The sequence below is a fragment of the Citrus sinensis genome, chromosome 9, assembly GCF_022201045.2.
Source record: "Citrus sinensis cultivar Valencia sweet orange chromosome 9, DVS_A1.0, whole genome shotgun sequence".
Classification (NCBI taxonomy): Eukaryota; Viridiplantae; Streptophyta; class Magnoliopsida; order Sapindales; family Rutaceae; genus Citrus; species Citrus sinensis.
This window is the reverse complement of record NC_068564.1, coordinates 10,109,132-10,128,164: the sequence shown is the minus strand read 5'-3', so window position 1 is coordinate 10,128,164 and position 19,033 is coordinate 10,109,132. Positions and strand designations below refer to the sequence as shown.

Genomic DNA, 19,033 nt, shown 5'->3' with positions numbered 1-19,033 from the left:
TTAAATCATCAAGAGGTAAAGTATTTAAATCTTTGGCCTCTTCAATGGTGGTTCTTTTAGGTCTCCATTCTTTTGGAAGTGACCTAATGATTTTCTTAACTTTCTCACTATTTGAGAAGGTTTTCCCTAAGGCACCTAGGGTGCTCACTATGTCCGTAAATCTAGTATACATAGAATACACATTTTCATTTTGTTCCATTTGGAACAACTCATATTGACGAGTGTATCTACTGATTTTAGACTTTTTTACTTGATTTGTCCCTTCATAGACAACTTCAAGTTTGTTCCATATCTCTTGTGCACTTTCACAACTAGATACTCTATGGAATTTTTTCTTATCAAGGGCACAAAACAAAGCATTCATAGCCTTGGAGTTTAGAGACATTTTTCTCTTTTCTAACTCACTCCATTGACTTGATGGTTTAGGAATATCATCTCCTACTTCATCTTTAAACATAGGCATGAATGGACCGTCACAAACAACTTCCCAAATTTCATAATCTAAGGCTTGCAAGTAAATTCTCATTCTAGTTTTCCATCAAAGAATAGTGGTAGTATTCTAGATTCACCATCAAAGAATGGTGGTAGTCATTTCCATCAAAGAATGGCGGTCTAGTTGTAGATTGTCTTTCTCTAAAGGTTGAGTCATTTAGGGTTGCCATGGATCTTTTACTCTAGACGATTAAATCTTAACAAGAGAACAAGGCTCTGATACCAATTGAAATACAAGTATGCAACCCAAGAGGGGGGTGAATTGGGATTCTAAAAATTATTCAATTTATAAAGAAAAATTTAATGCAAATATAATCCAAATTCAAAGCAATACCAATTAAGTTGATCACAATATAAAAAGATAAGGGGAAAGGGATTCAAACACAGAGATTTTTATGTAGTTCGGCCAACCTCGCCTACGTCCACGCCTCCAAACTTTCCGGGCTTGAGGATTCCACTAAGCAAGCCTCCAAGGCTTCAAATGCTTACACTTGACTTTCAAGGTGTCAATAAACCTTTACAACAAGAGATTATCCCCAATCTCTTAACCCAAGTGTATCCCAACACTTACAATCACTCAAAGTAAAAGATTACAAATTGATTTGCCTCTCACAATATATAGGATTACACAATGATGCTTAATATGTGAATAGATGAAGCAAGAATGTGTTCTAAGCTCTATGAAGATTGTATTCTCGAATATTAGCTTAATGGTCGTGTTGTGATCAATCTTCTTTGAATTTGAATGAGCTTATTTATATTTGGAGCTGAAAAACTAGCCGTTACAAACTGTCGGCCCGAAAACGGTTCGCCGTTAACTATTAATGGTTAATCGTTTAGGCTGGTCAAAAGTAACCGTTAGGCCAAATTTCAAATAAATGGTTTACCGTTTAGGATTAACCTTTTGCCGTTAATTTCCAGGGACCTGCAAGATGAACATCAGTTATCCGTTTACACTAAAAGGTTAAGGATTTGCATGAAGTGACTTCTCTGAATGTTATCGGTTAACCGTTTGTAATAAATGGTTCGCCGTTTGTTTCCAGTAACCTGCAAAATAATTCAGTCTTAATATCCATTTATATTAAACGGTTAAGGATTTGCATGAAGTGACTTCTCTGGATGTTATCGATTAACCGTTTGTAATAAACGGTTCGCCATTTGTCTCCAGTAACATGCAAAACAATTCAGCCTTAACCGGTTTTGTTAATCAGTGATTCTGGATGTTATCGGTTAACCGTTTAAATATAAACGGTTCACCGTTAAGTTCCAGTAGCCTTCCCATCTTTTGTGTTTTCCGTTTTTCATAAACAGTTAGAGCTTTAGGTAATATGTTGCTCTCTGGTATTAATCAGTTAACCATTTAAAGGAAAACGATTTACCGTTTATGTCCAGAATTACATTTTAAACCAAATTCTGCAGAGAATCTTTTCTAATTTGAAAGTCCATCTTTTATGAAAAAATGAATGGAATGATTATTAAGGGTTTTGTTTATTAAGGAATAGCTCCAACATTTTTATCAAAGAACCATTTAAAGTTTGTTATCATCAAAATCAATATTATTAACATATTCATGTTAACACACATGGCTCAAGACTCATGCATACGTTACATGCAACATGCAACACGTTGGAAGAATGGTTGTTGGAGCAGTCTACAGGGATCATGGGTTGATTCGGTCAACATGGGATCACTTGCTGATTTAATGGAGATTTATTATTTGGTTTAATTCATATTCGGTTGTTTTGTTAAGCTAAAAGAATAAGTCAAGTTGTTAGCTTAGTACCTGCCTACAATCTCGAGTGATAGTTAGATTGTTTGGCTAAGTTGTTTCAAGTATAAATAAGCTCCAACAGACTTGAATAAAGGCATTGACTATTATCCAAAAAATCAAATATCTTGTGGTCTTATTTCTCACCCTAAGTAGAAATATATTCAATCACTTACGCTTTGACTGGGACCGCTATCAGCTTGTATTGGCTTGTTTTTTTAATGCAAATAAGTTTCCCTTGCTTCTTGGGATACTTAGTTTGTATCTTAGCTGTCTGCTGGATTTAATGATCGTTTTACACCACTGTTAGGTTGGTGGTTACATGCAGAACTCCAAGATCATAAGATAACAACTTTTATGTATGTCTTGGAATGAATTTACTTGTAATGTGTTTATGACTTTATATAGGCAATAATGTGGTAGTTTCATGTTTGAAATTTAAACAAGCAACTTCCATTATCCATCTGCAAGTTACATGTTCAAATTTAAACATGTAGGTATCTCATGTGTATCAACTTTGTGATACATTATGCAAGCTTAATATGTTCTGTATGGGACCATTTGAGCACATGAATATTAGCATCTCCCACTTGATCAAATGATGTAGTTTGTATTCTTAGATGATTATAATTTTAATATGCACATTCTCGTTTATTATCATACATCATAACACCAAGACCAAACTACAAAAGTAAAGGTAACTACATTTTATAAAATAAAATTCACTAATATCTTAAACTAGGAGCGTTGTTCGTACCTAGTTTTATTTGGTAACTTTACACTAAACACCTAGTGTTACATAGATTCATCATTGATGCCTTTAAACAAACTTTATAGAAAAAATGATCTATTATAACCCTTGTTTCCTCGCTTAGTGTTCTTTATCTTTCATTTGACCAATTAATGAATCAAACAGAGTTGTATCGATTATTTTTTCAAGCGTCCTTGAGAATTTTCAATGATACCCTTATACTGCATGTTATGACTGCACATTTAGATGATTCTTAAACCCGTAGTAGTCACTTGCTCTCTGAACTTTTCCAAAGATAATCCCTTGGTCATGGGATTAGTTGCCATCTTGTTAGAAGGGAAATAGTCGACTTTTTTTTTCCGCTCTCTACTATATCATATACATAGTGATAATTTATATTGATATGTTTTCCTTTTGAGCTCTTTACTCCACTTTTAACTAAAAAAAATGGCAAACTTACTATTGCAGAACAAATTAATAAGTTCTTTAGATAAATTTAGTTGTAGATTATTAATAAACCTTTTAGCGTATACAGCAGTGCTTACTGTTGTGCTACAAGATATGTATTTTGCTTCCATTGTTGACTTTGCAATACAAGCTTGTTTCTTACTTAGCCAAGAAACAGTTGTTCCACCAAATAAGAATACATTACCACATGTTGACTTTTTATCATCTATATTACCTGCAAAGTCTGCATCACAATATCCAACAATCTCTAGATCGTTTAATCCAAAACATAATTTCATATCTTTTTAAGTACCTCATAATTTTTTTAACTGCTTGTCAATGTGCTTTTCTTGGATTTGATATATATACCTACGAACAACTCCTACTACATGTGATATATGTGATCTAATACTCGTCATTGTGTACATAAGACTTCCAACAGCCTGTGTTTAAAGTACATTTTCCATTTCTTTTATTTCAGTTTTATTTGTTGGCCACCATTTCTTATGGAGAGTTGTGGCTTTACACACAAGTGTGCTAACTGGTTTACAGTTTGTCATATTGAATCGCTTGAGTATTTCATCTAAATAATTTTCTTGATCTACATATAGCATCCTAGAACCTCTATCTCTAGAAATTCTAATTCCCATAACATAGTCTATTGATTAAAAAAGTAGTTTAACGTTTAGTAAACTGTGTTACTTAATTATTATGAGCTTGAAAAGTAGAATTTGTGTATTTAGTAAATTTTGTTACAAAAGTGTTATTTTATTATATAATGACCAATATAGACAAAGTTTTATATTTGATTTGGGATTTTAAAGTGTAGGAAAATCCAAGAAATGTTTAAAACTAGGGTGTTTAATATCATTATAAAATTAAGCTTTTAAAAAAAGATATAATTTCTTTTTAAATTTTGAGTAATGCTATAGTTAGGCTCGTTTGGGATTTGCTTTCAGATGGCTTAAAAGTCATTTTGAAAAGCTAGAAGTTAACTTTAGTGCTTGGTAATTTATTTTAGAAATCACTTCCAATAAAATCACTCCATCCTATAGTAGATTTTCAAATGCAGGAAATGAGTAATTTTTCAATAGCTAATTTTGAAAATCAATTCTATACATAATACAATTCCCTATATATCTCCATGTAGTATAAAAGTCTAAATTTTCCATATTAATTAGGAAATAAAAATATTAACTTTAAATGGATTATTATTATTATCACCAATTATATTGAGACAGTAAAATAAAAAATAAAACTAGTAACATAAATAATATTTATTTTAATTATCAATTATTATATATCCACAACAAAAATTATTTTATGTACATTTTTATAAATTTTATTAACACTATGTTCCATTTAGTCATTTACATTCTTACAACAGTTTAAGTGTTTAACCGTATGATTCACCAAATACATACAACTGCTTTTAGAACTCACAACACTTATAAAAATAAATTTTGCTAAATGCTCAACTGATTCTCTTTACAACTAATGTTTTTAAAAGCTACAACATCACTAACCTTGCCCTTACTCAGTTACTGGGAAACTTAGTTTGTATCTTAGCTGATTTGTCACCAATCGAACTTAATCATTTGGATGAGAAATGAAAAGGCTTTATAACTATCACCAGCTACCAGCTAGAGCCAATTAAATAATATCACAGCAGTTGGTATCTAAACTATGTATCAAAATTATGTAAGCATAGTATTATTGTTTTTTTTTTTGATACAAAGGGGCTCTAAAAAGAGCTAAGGAAAAACAAAACGTAGGTAACCTCCCCATACATGTCATGTTTAAGATAATCAATGATGCTAGGAGGATTTGGTAACAAATGAAGACCCAAAGGAGTTGATAGTGCATGGTTTGCTAAGAAGTCTGCTGCAAAATTAGCCTCCTTATAAACATGATTAATGGTAATGCGCCAGTTGCGACTAATGAGATCTTTAATGGACTTAATCGGAGGAGAAAACTCATTAGCTGTGATCATATGAGTGGTGATTAGTTGAAAAATACAGAGGTTGTCAACTTTAACTGGTAACCATCGAATCCCATTTTGCCAAGCAACATTTAAACCTTGATCCCAAAGCTCAGTTACTGTAATCGAGCACGATCCAATATTCATTCCAAAGCTGGCCACCCAAGCCCCATTATGATCTCTAATAAGACCGCCTGCACTTGCTTCCCCAGTCTTTTTTTATAGCACCGTCAGTATTTAACTTGCACCAAGGCCAGATTGGAGGAGACCAACATATCCACTTCTCAACCTGTCGATTATTCATACCCATTGGCGTGGTACTAATACGTTGAATTTTTGTAGCTTTTATCTTGACATCAAATATCATGCTAGCACAATCCCAAGTCACACCATGAAATAAAAACTAATTACCCCAAAACCAAAGATGCCATATAGCTACCCCAAAGAAAATATTCCAACTAAAATTTGATCCAACCTGCTCCGTGTTCGTCAAATTATAGCTCTTCCAATCTCGCAAGTTCAGAGAGAAAAAATATTGACATTGATGTACCAGGATGATGGCATTCCAAAATCTTCTAGCTATCATGCAGTCCCGTAACACATGCAAAGTAATCTCAGCACCACCACCGCAACGATCACAATTGCAATCTAATTGAACATGTCTCCTTGAAATCTCAGCTTTTGTTTTCAATCTATTATGCAAAACTGGCCAAATGAAAACAAGAATACTTTGAGGACCATTCCAACGCCATACACAACTCCATATCTGATCATTCTCTCTCTTAATCTCCTTGGAAAGAGCATCATAAGCTGATTTTACCGTGAAGTTACCTTTCTTAGATTTAGACCAAAAAATCTGATCTTCTCCATAGCCTTTCATTGGTGGCCGAAATGAAGCAATTCGAAGAAGGATATGTTGGGAGGAGATGACTGAAACTCTTAATTACCCTGTGCATTAACAAACTTAGCAGCAGTCTTATTAATAATATCAGTAGGAATCAGGGCCATAGCATGGACAATCAACGGCTGAGCTTTTGTGACCCAGCAGTCCCACAAAAAACGAACCTTCTTGCCATCTCCAATTTTCCACCGAATCTTCATTATTGTATCATTCCATACTTTTCCAATGGACTTCCATAAGTATGAACCATTTCTCGTTGGCAAGACTGATAGCAAGTTCTCATGATTCAGCCCATACTTTGTAAGTAATACTTTGGTCCAAAGGCTAGTAGGGGATGAAATAAGATTCCACCCCGCTTTCATCAATAAAGCTTCATTTTACTTCAAGATCTTTTAAGCCTAAACCACCATAGCTTTTAGGTTGACAAACTTTATCCTAACTCACAAGATTCATCTTCCATTGAGAATTAGCTCCACTCCAAATCAATTTTTTACAAGCTTGATCAATTTTTGGCTTTGACACACACGAGAAGGCTTGTAATTTACATAGCATAGATGGGTACCTCTTTGATGACCGATTGAGCAAGAGTTAGGGCCTTTTTGTGTTGGCTTTTGCTTTTGCTTCTACTTAAAAGTAAAATATAAGTAGAAATTCTAGCTTATTTTTGCCGTTTGGATGACCATAATAAATTTTTTTTTTTTAATGAGAAGCTCTTTTTGAAGTGTTTGGATGACCATCTAAAAAAGATCTTTTAATTATTTTAAAGTCATTAATACCCTTAAATATTTGAGTCTAATAAATACTTATGAAATTTAAAAATCAATGACAAACAAAATAATTATTTGATCAATTTAGTTAAACTTTTACAAATTAAAATACCTTTTTTTATAAAAAAAAAAGAATAAAATAACTAGATTAAGTAACAAAAGTCTCTTTATTTGCCTTTTTTGTGAACAAACGAATGTCCAACTTAAATAGAGGAGACATTGGTTGGCATCCTAGAAGTGTAGCTAACTTGTCAACCTCCTGAACACTACAATCAGGAGGATCAGTACGTATATATGAATCCTTGTTCTTAATTGCCTCACAAAGTTCATCAAGTTGTTTGGTCAACTTAGATGCAATAGATCTTTTCATGTTAGCTTTTTTTAATTCCTTTCTTCTTTGTGGAATCTTTTCCAAACAGTCACTATATCCTATTTCATCATGGTTGACTTGTTCAAAATTTGAACTATCCACTGGAACAATGTCATCCTCAAGAATATTTTCAAAACTAGAATGATTGTATAAAGGGGGTGTTACACCAGAAGTTGGTGCCCAAGCTCTTGCTCCTGTTGTTGTAATATCATGAAATAATTCATCTAACATAAAAGCATGGTTTAGGCCCTTAATCCAAAATTTTGCAGCTTCTAGGTGTTTCTGTTATTATAGTTTTAGAATTAGCAACATAAAATTTAATACATGAATTAAACTTAAAATAACTTGAATTTAAATAACCTACTTGTAACTTTACCTCCCACTATTCATTTGTAACTTCTATTGTTTGTCTCTCCATATTCCAACCTAGCCCTATTTCTCCCCTCACCAATTCATCCCATATCTGCCACTCTTTCTTCACAATATCCCAACGGTTCCTATGTTGCTTTCGATTATAATTTTTATTGGTTGCCCTTGTGAAATTTTCTACAAGATTTTTCCAACCTTGCTTACTTAAATGTGTTCCACTTCTATTACCAGCTCTTACTCGATTATAATTTCATGTGATTTTGGATCCCAAATAGCTTTGGATTTACCTTGGGAGACACCATCAGTTGCCATCTAATTCTAGTTAAGGGTAATAGATATTTATCAATAAACATATCAACAACACCAAATCAGGGCAAGAATAATAGAAAATCAATAAACACAAAAGAATATAAAACAATTCGGCAGTAACTGATGCCACAACTACTAATATCTTCAAAATATTAAATATCAATTGTTGTAACTTTAATTTCAGTTATTTGTTACTGCACATGCTTGTCATATAATATGCAAATCAAAAAATATTTTTCATTCTAAACAATTCGAACTAAATGTAATTCCTCACTTTATATTCTAAACAATAACACTTCTATATGCCCACATGAATAAAAACTCATGCGAAATAAAAAAAAACTTTATAAATTAACAATACAAAATTAATTAAATTTAATTTGGAAACATAACTTCTACTCTACATTCCACCAGTTTGCAAAAAATTATTCTTCATTCTAAGTCAACTTTATAAATTTACTTCAAAAAATAATTAAATAAAGCATAAACGAATGGACAAAGAAATAAAGCATGAGATTTCCGTGTGTGTGTGTATATATATATAAATTAAAAATAAGATGCAAATCAAAGTATGAGATTACAAAAAAAATGCTTACTTGAAAGAAGATTGGTGTGGTGATTGTGCTCCTTCTGTTGTTTTTTTTTTTTTTAGTTGAACAATGAAGAGGCAAAACAAGAAAAATACGTAAGAGATAGGGTTTAAGAGGTTGGATATAGATGTAATATTTTTTGTTCATTTGTTAATTTAAGGTTAGTTTAGGAATTATGAAAAGTGTAATAAATGAGAAAATAACTTCTCAAAAGGTCTTTTGGAAAAAGCTAGAAATCTTGGCTTCTCCCAAAAGACCTTTTGGATTAAAAAAAGACTTGGTTTGACACTCAAATAATCCCAAAAGACATTTTTTTAATTCTGAAAGCCAAAAAAGAGCTTAATTAAGCTAACCCAAACAGGCACTTATTCTGCCAGCTAAAGACAAATGTGAAACATTCCAAGATACTTGCCAAGATCAGCAACGACAGAAAAACCCAACATCTAACCAATTTTTCTAGCTGTACCTATGGAAACATTTTTAGAAAAAAAATATATGAGCTTTAGCCTTATTGACCTTTTCTCTAGAGCTGGTACAAAAGACATCCAGTACTATATTTAGGACTTTAGCTTCACAAGATGCCTCCGTAAGCAACATGAGGTCATCAGCAAAGAAATGATGAGTAAGAGGGGTTCCACGTCAAGATAGATGAATTGGTTTCCATTCTCCAGTATTTACTACATGACAGATTCCATGGCTGAGCCTCTCAATGCAAAGAACAAAAATATAAGGAGATATAGAATCCCCTTGTCTTATTCCCCTCGATGGAAAGAAATCATCTGTGAACTCTTTCTCCTAAAGGACATTCATCTGAGCGGTAGTGATGCAATTCATTGTAATATGCACAAAATCAGTGGGAAGCCCTACTTCAAATGAGAGTTTCTTGAATAAAATTCCAACTAAGTCTATTATAAGCCTTCGCCAAATATACTTTAATAGCCATTTGTCCCTGCTACCAGTTTCCTTCCCATAGAATGTATAATCTCCTATGCCACAATAATATTTTCAATAATATGTCGACCAGGCAAAAAACTCGTTTGGCAGGGACCAATGAGTTGTGATAAAATAACTTTCAACTTGTTTGCAATAATCTTTGTAACTATTTTATAAGCAACTGTGAATAAGCTAATAGGGTGGTATATTCTTAAAGAGCTGGGATGGTCTGTCTTTGCGATAACAACTACTAAAGTCCTATTGATCTCAGATGGAATATTACCACACCTAAAAATATCCTTAATAAAATGGTAGAAAGAGGGGCCTACTGTGTTTCATTAGGATTGGTAGAAAATGGCATGGAGATCGTTGATGCCAGGAGCTTTGGAGGGCTTCGTGTTGAAAATCGTATGTTTAATATCATCATCATCCACTAAGGCATTAAGCGAGGGTAGACATGTTATGTTAATGCTAGATAATAACCTGTAAAAGGGTACTGTATGAAGGTTTCTTAATCGTTTGTATAGAGATCCAAGAAAAAATTAATAGCATGAATTTTAATATCTGCTACATCATGCATCCACTATCTAGTATCGCATCAATCTTATTCTGACGTCTTCGAGTAAGAGTTTTCTGATGAAAGAAAGTAGTATTTCAATCCCTATGCATAATTCATTCCTTTTTCGACTTCTGATGCCACAACAATTCTTCTTCAGTAAGGACATGCTCCAGCTCAGCTTTTAATTTTAACTTCAAGCGAACAAGACTCTGTTTGGTACAAGTCTCAAGAGCTCTTTGGATACCTCCAATGCAAGCTAGAAGGTTTCATTTTTAAAAAAAATATTTCCAAATGAGTTCTTATTCCAAAGAGAAACATTGGTAGTAGATGATTAAACCGCCTTAAGATAAAAGTCATCAGTCCCCAGCAAGAATTCACCAAATCCTCAAAGTCTTTATCAGTAAGCCATGTGGCCAGATATCGAAAAGGTTTGTTCCCTCTACTCCTTTCCTCATCCTTCTCAAAATGCACAAAGAAAGGTTTGTGATTAGACTCAATTTTTGGGAGATCAAAGACAATATTTTCAGCGAACCTGGTCATCCAATCTTTGTTGCAGACTACCCTATCTAAACATTTAGCTAGAGTGCCCCTTCACCAAGTGAACTTAGTGTCACGGGATGAGTGTTTTGTGCAGCAACCCGTGCGGCACTTAGACAACTTTGCCGAATGTTGCTAAGTAAGCCTTGAGCTTCTCGACTAACTAAGCCTAAAGGTTTTCGAAGAGCTAGAGAAAAGAGAGCAATGAAGCCGAATAAGAGAAATTATATTGCTTACAAGAGAGATTACAAGAGAGATTACAAGAGTGTTTGAGTTGCTTGCTCTAAACTTGTTGCTCAAATGCTAAATGTCATGCCTTATTTATAAGAGAGGCTTGCCAAGCTCTAGAGATTCTAGAGAATTCTACCACTATCTAGTTATTTACATGTGCTGGAAATGTGTGGAGTATTCTAGATATTTACAAGCTCAAATGTGCTAGAGTTGCCTAAAAGTTTGCGGAATCGGGCCAAGCTAGCACTCTTGGCTTTGTCTTGGGTTCTCTAGCCCGAAATTGTAGGCAATTGGGCTAGTAACTAGGGCGGTCCGCAACATTAGGCCCTTTAAATTGGAGATCGTGTAACTTATTAGAGTGCAGCCAAGTTTTGAATAGCCCACATACACCACTTCTATATGAAGAACCTCCTCTTTTTTTCGAAGCATATATAATAGAATTAAAATCCCCTCTCCCCAATGAGCCATGGCCCTTGAACTATAGTAGCAAGCCTCTTTAAATGGCTCCAAATATGCCTCCTTTTGTCTGGATTAGGACTAGCATAAATAGAAGTAACCCACGAAAGGAACACATTATTTTTTGAGATATTAAAATGAATAAATTGTTTATGATTTAAAATAATTTCCACATCATAGCTATCTTTCCACAACAACTAAATACCACAAAAAAAACCAATGGCTTCAACTCTATGAGACTTGTCAAAACCACTCTTTCTGATAAATTCATTTGCCTTTAGGCCATTAATTCAAGGTTCGAAGATAGCAACCATCAACGCTTTATAAGTTTTCACAAGAATCCGAAAAGTCCAACGAAAGTTTACAGAAGCAACTCCTTGAATGTTCCAAAACGTAATTGAATAAACCGTTTAAATTAGGAAAAAAGAAAGAGATGGACCTCAACCAAATGGCTCAGTAGCCTCTTGAATCACTACCATGACATTCTCATTATTCAGGGACATATCGCCCTCCGACGAGACCAGTTCAGTGTCACTTTCTTCCATATAATCATTGTCATCGTCATCATCTTCATCCTCTAATGTCTCTGTAACAACATTAGCCACTTTATCAGGAGAATGGCCATCCTAATTTGTAAACTAGCTATGAAATTCCAGAGAGTTATGATTAGTAAGGGGTTAAGGCCGAAGGGGGTACTTCAAGTAAGGTTAGGTTATGTACCTGTGGCAAAAGACACAACTGAGTTAAACAAAAGGGTTTAGGCTAGTTGTAATAGTGGTTGGGTTTGAGTGGCGAAGTTGGTTTGCATGTTGGGTATGTAATTTACATTGAGATTACATATGAGTGGGCCTATTAGAGTCAAGTGTGCGGCAAAGAGTGGCATTATTGGTGGCCACGGCATCTTAATTAAAGTTATAATACGAACTTTAAAAAGGTGAGTGCTTTATTTCATAAGCTGCTTGTAAAAATCAATTCTTTACTTGCTTTTAAAAGATTATATCAAAATGAAGAAACTTATTAAATAAAATAGCATTTAAAAGGCTGATTTGATTTCCAAGGCAGATGGTAGTGGAAACTTTGATTTACTTTCCAAGGCCGGCTTCATTGATGGTGTTTTGTATGTTTCTCATGGTGGGAACAAGGTATTGAGCAAAGTTATGTCTAGGTTTTGCTTCATTTCCTACAGCAACGCACTTGAACTTGACATTGTTAGCAAAATTTCAGATGTTGTTTTGGACCCAAGTGTTTGCTTCAGCTTGATTGGAAGATATTCTTCGGAGGTCATTGTTGGGAAGGCCCAGCATGACTTCAATGTTGGAGCCTTCGAGAGCTTTGGGTGCTTCTTTGTTTAGATCATAAAGTCTCATTCTTTCGATGTTGTTTTGGTTGTAGAGAGCTATGACATCCATTTTAGTGGTAAGTTGTTACCAAGCATTCCATAGCAAACACCTATTTGAGCACATGTAAAATGCAATATATAGATAATGAACAAATTAAAAACTTATAATATTAGTTAATGAATAATATTAATCCATGGATAGAGAGATGGATAGGGAAAATGATTAAACAGGTACGTTCGATTTCAATAAAGTAATCATTTGGCATCTTACATTTCAAAAAGGAAAATTATCATTCGTATACCCTATAGATGCTCTATTATCAAAAATACGACAACACTTTGAAGGTGTATCAATCGTCCACCCTAAGTTGACAAAATGTATCTGCCGTCCACCAAACTGTTACTTGCCGTTTAAATAGGATAACGCCAGAGGGATAATTTGGTCTTTTCATATGATACAAGTGATAATTTAAGGGTATACAAGTGATAATAAAAGAATTTAAGGGTATACAAGTGATACTTTTCAAGAGTAAAATCATCCATTCACTATAATTCCGTTAACTTTCAAACGGCAACTAACAGTTTGGTGGTCGGCAGATAGCTTTTGTCAATTTAGGGTGGATGATCGATACACCCTCAAAGTGTTGTAGTATTTTTTATAACAAAGTATCTATAGGGTATACGAATAATAATATCCCTTTTAAAAAATTTGTTTAAAAAAACATTATGTTAAATTCTAGGGCAATTATCTACCGATCACCTATTTTTTCGCACTTTTTCAAAAATACACAATTCTTAATTTAATTTTATTTTTTGTTGAACTCTACTCGAAGTTATATTATTTTGCACATGTCCACTTCTGTCTTCAACCTGTTAAGAGAACTAACGAAATATTGTATAAATGACTTTTTCCCTCAAATGTAAAAGAGCAATTATCCATCGACTGCCTATGTTTTTCACATTTTTTGAAAAATACATAATTCTTAATTTTTATTTTTTTGCTGAACTCCACTTGAAGTGATATTATTTTGCACCTATCCACTTCTATCTTCAAACAATATCGTTGTCAAATGATAATTTTACCCTTATGATATCAGCAAAATTCTAATAGTATTATAACAGGAGTGGACCAATGAAAAAAATATTAACTTTAGGTGGAGCGCTGTAAAAAAAAATAGATTTGTGCATTTTTGAAAAAGCTAGAAAAAAATAAGTGGTCAGTGGATAATTACCCTAAATTCTAACTTGTATTGTCTTAAAAACAACATAAGTTTAAAAACAACACAAGTAATCATTTCGCACCTTATTATTTTTTCTTAGTTGTGGTAAAAACACTAATTAAAACTAAATTTTTAAAAACAATTATGTAATAAGTAAAGTATTATTAAAACACAGAGAATTGAAAGATAATGTATGGGTTTGTTTTGATGGATTAAAAAAAAACAAAAGGTAGGAAGTGGATGAATTCCAAAATCAATTTTTTAGTTACTATCTCTTCTACACAATTATATTTGATCACATAGGGTCAGCTAAAAAATTGCTTAAAAACCACTTGGTCCAATTCCTAAAAGCAATTTTGATAGATTTTGGAAAATGAAAAAAAAAATTAATTTTTTACGAACAACAAAGAGGTTTTGATAATTTTTCTCGAGAAATTAAGGTATATACTTGTTGTGTGTAAGGTAGCCTTTAGCAGCCCAAGAAAGAACAAGACAATGGGAGCCATTGAAGAGGTATTGAGAGAGGAGAAGAATTTAGCCATGGAGATAAACAAAATTGCAAAATGTGTTATACTAACACTATAACGCCCACTTTTATTTTTGTTTCCTCTTTTACCCTTATTAAATTGGGTAGAATAGTTATTATTGAATGTTTGCGTGTGAGTAAAACTTATTAAATTGTTTTAAATAAGTTAGGTAAGTTTTTAGTTTTTATAAAAAAAAAAAAGAATTTCCTTAAAACTCACGTTTTCTTGTTTTTTATTTTTTTTAAAAGTATTTATTAGTTACCAAGTATTTAAGAGGAAGTCGTCTTTTATTTTCTACGCCGTTACAAATCCTAGAAAAAAAAGAAAGAAACATAAGCCTTTGGAGAAGAAAAAAAAAAGTTTTATAACTTCTTTGCTTGGTGTTTGCCTTAAGGTATTAAGTATTTTTTTGACTTATGTGATTTAGTTTTATTAGTTGTTTGCCTTTAATTACTTGTAGTATGATTTAGGTAATATATGTATGTTTATAATGTTGTGATGATATAAACAGTCTGTATTCCTTGCTTGAAATCATTTCCTTTATTTAGAATCACGTGAATACGTTTACATACCATGGAACTAGACATCCTTAGCTTTTCATTGATAGGTTTCGTGTTGAAATCCTCTGAGTATGCAAATTGTTATGATTTTTCGAAGTTGGGTTACTGGTGCTGGAAAATTCTGATTTTCAGCAGCGGTTCTCACTTCTGGAACTTTTTCTGTAAGGTTGCACACCCTTAAAACTTATACGATTTTTGTATCAACAGATCTATGTCTCCTATGCTTGCATGTTTAATTTCGAGGTTTTATTCTTTATGGTTAAAATTATTAAAAATCGTAATACGTGGCTGCTGCAGATCTGGAAACGGTTTTCCAGAATTGCAGAAGCTGAAACGTGTAACAGTTGGGATAATTTATGAATATTACATGTGTTAGGATTTTATAATGAAATTTCAATTTTTCCTCTGTCTTTAAAAACTGGAATCATAATTTGTGGGCATGTAAAATAAAAGATATGAAATTTTGAAATTCTGTTTTCAAATCTGGAATTTTTTGGACACGTTAGATGTTCTCGAAAATAAAATGTGTTTAAAATAGTTCAGACGCCCAAAAAATTATGAATTTTAATTATATGCTTTCTGAATGTGTCTTCTGTAATTAGAAAAAAAGAAACATATTATTTCGAGTACTAAAGAATATTTAATGAATTTCCTAAATGGTAAACATCTGTTTTGGTCAAAGCTGGACAGTTTTGTTACTTTGGTGAAAGGTCAATATTCTGACTCGATTTTCACTTGTGCTGATTTTTGTGAAATTTTGTATGCAATGCTATGCATGTTCACAGTACCTCTGTAAATTTTCATGGTTTTCCGACATGTGTACAGGTTATTAAAAATCAGCATGTGCAGGATACTCATACTTATGTCTAGAATATGTATAAATATTGAGCTAGTATAAGTGCCTATGATTTAAGGATGATTGGGATTATATTTAAGGTTAGAGATAATATTGATAAGGATATTTTTATGATGATTATAGGACATGGGTGAGCTAGTTGGTTTGTTCTTGAGTTATTGAGTTGATTGCTGTGGATCGAAGTAAGTAGATTCATGCATGATGTGTTTTTATAGTAAATGCAATTTATATTATAAGAATTATGTTTAAATGTAAATTTTTAAAAAACTGATTTTTAAAATATTTTAAATGAATTTTGGAAAATAAAAAAAACTTTTAAATGAATTTATATAAATGTATTTTAAAATTAATTTTTCTTAAGAAATTAGTTTTCTTAAACAAAATGTTTTCTTAAAGAATTTTCTAAAAGAATTAAATGATCAAATAAAGGTTATTAAATGTTCTAAAAGACTTTAAATGCTATTTATGAAAGGATGTAATGTGGATTCAAAAATGTTTTGGCTCATATCCATAGTATTGTATAAGATGCAAATGCTATGATGTTATGTAATGTTATGGCCAGCTTGCTGGTATGATGATGATCTTGTGCACAAGGATGTTATGAACAATGTGGGGTATAGTACCCTAAATGACGAATAATGCAGGATATAGTGTCGTGAATGATGAATGATGATAACTACGAGGCATGAGCTACCAATGTTTATGCTTTTAATGTTTTTGTGAATGTTTTAATGTTTTTAATGCTTTTACATGAATCCATCCCTTATGCTAAATGAAGATGTTATTATAAGATGTTATAAAATGTTTAAAGGTTTAATGACAAAGGTTTTCAAATATTGTGCATAGATTTGCTTACCGAGTTGACAGCTCACCCGTCATCTCCAATATTTTGCAGATTGATTAGAGATGTGGCTTGAGTACTTAGATGGAGATTTTTTAAATTGACCTTTGGAGTTGCTTTAAAGATTAAATTTCGCTAGACTTTTTATTTTGGATTAGAGACTTTTCTTTGGAGACTTTATCTAAGATGTTTTATGTAAGGATTCAGTCGGAGTACGAATAATGATTGTCTCTCTTTAGATTTTTTTTTGTTTTTTTATATAAAATAAACAATGTGAGGTTTCATTCCAATTTTACTCTTGTGTTTTCATGGGTAATTTTTGGGGGTTACAAACACCTATTCTTGCCAGCCATTTATAGAGGAAAATCACCATGACCCGTAGTGGAAGAGAAAAACAATCTGTCACGCTGATAATAAATGACAACTTGAATGTTCAAAAAAAATTAATTTTACAACTCTCTGGGTTCTTTGAAACGTCTTGAGGTTAACTATTTTCTTGAGCATGCATGCCACTTTCTTTTGGCTCGTTGGCTGTGCCCTGCTGCAACTTGCTCCATATTTGTGGTGTTCATATTTGTAGACACTCAATTACTCAACAACATGGTTCTTTTTAAAAATGGTGTTAGAAAATGGAATAAGTCTACATTTTCAATTGTATTAATATCGAAACGTGATCATGCATGTATCCAATTGTATAATTCTATAATTGTTATAAATCTCATTCATTTACTTTGTTTAAATTTATGTTGTGTTTGTGTGGTTGATAATTTAAAAATTACACAGACACATGTAAAAACTTGTAACTTAAAGATTGATATAATGAATTACAAAATATGCAGAAGTTCTCATTTTGGAAATGTCTTGGTGGGTTTTATATTTATTTGTTGTCTACTTAAGTTGCCATTCATGCAGTCTTGGTGGCTTTAATATTTATTTGTTGTCTACTCATGAGCTTAATGTCATGAGATGAGTATTTTGCGCAGCACATCCATGTGGTATTTAGACAACCATTGTCCAAAAGTTACTAAACAAGTTTTGAGATTCTCGACTAGCTAAGCTAAGTTGTATGCAGAAGACTAGAGAGAAGAGTGAGCAATTGAGTCAAAGAAAGTTTGTGTTCACAAGAGTGTGTGCGTGTACAAAAGAGCTTAGAGAGATGACTTACAAGTTACTTGAGTTGCTTGTTGCTCTTGCTTGGTATACAAATGCTAAGTGTCGTGCCTTGTTTATAAGGAAACATGTCTAGTTCTAGAATATTATAAGTCCAAAGAGTTCTCATAGCTTGAAGAGTTCCTCATTGCTTGTAAGATTTAGAAATTTCTATGTACATCATGCGAGAGAGACTGCATTCTACCACTCTTTAGAGAATTCCCATGTATGTACAAGTGTAAGAAAGTGCTAGAATTTGCTAGAGCTGGAACCTTCTATAACCACGCTAAGCTAGCCCATCTTGGTTCCCTTTACCCGATAAGGACGTTAATCAACACATTGGTTGTCATGGCTTCTAAAGTTTGAATTTTTTTTTTTTTTAAATCTAACAGCAATTCAATTCTCTTTCACTCATGCGAACATGGATTCAAACCTCATAGTACTTACTTCAATAGATGATTGATATGGCACATTTATTGGTGTTCACGTGATTAATTTGTGTATCAAAATGTAATAATAAAAAAAATTTGAAAATTTCTCAACTTTTACAGCTAGGAAAAGAATTGCACCTCTCTATGACCAATGACATGTTAATTGCTCTTTCGATGGGGTTTTTGCAATTTTTGGAACTAGATTACCAGAGCATCAACATTTATTTTTCAGAATTCAGTTTTTAGATATTATCATACTTCTCATTGAGGAATATCCGGCATATATAAAATAGACAAAAACCAATTAGAGTCATCGAAGATAGAAGTCATTTAAGTCTTTATTGTCAGCTGTAACAAATAATAATGCCAAATTGCCGCTGTCATTGTATTTCTGTATTTTTCCAGAAACGTGCTCAACGGGGCAGCTGAATCCCAAATTGCCAATTGAGTGCTACCTTGCTATCTTGTTATGTGGAAAATAGAACGCTCAAATTTGTTGGTATCATCAGTTCATCATCTCATTCTGTGGATTTGTTAATGTCAAAGTCAAGAGAGAACTAAATTTCACTCAGTCAGCAGGCTGCTTGACTATGGTTTATAGAGTTTAGACTAGGTGATGACAACCCTAATCATGCTATTAAATAATAGT

General features: G+C 32.8%; 1 protein-coding gene across 1 annotated transcript; it reads right to left on the bottom strand.

The window, feature by feature from the left end:
- Positions 1–11,901: 11,901 nt before the first annotated feature.
- LOC127899850 (probable glucan endo-1,3-beta-glucosidase BG3) lies at positions 11,902–12,870 on the bottom strand. The gene is made up of 2 exons (XM_052433988.1): positions 12,700–12,870; positions 11,902–12,087 (listed from the first exon to the last, which is right to left on the bottom strand). Exons 1-2 carry the CDS (start codon positions 12,868–12,870, stop codon positions 11,902–11,904), a joined length of 357 nt encoding a protein of 118 aa, XP_052289948.1.
- Between the last annotated feature and the right edge of the window lie 6,163 nt (positions 12,871–19,033).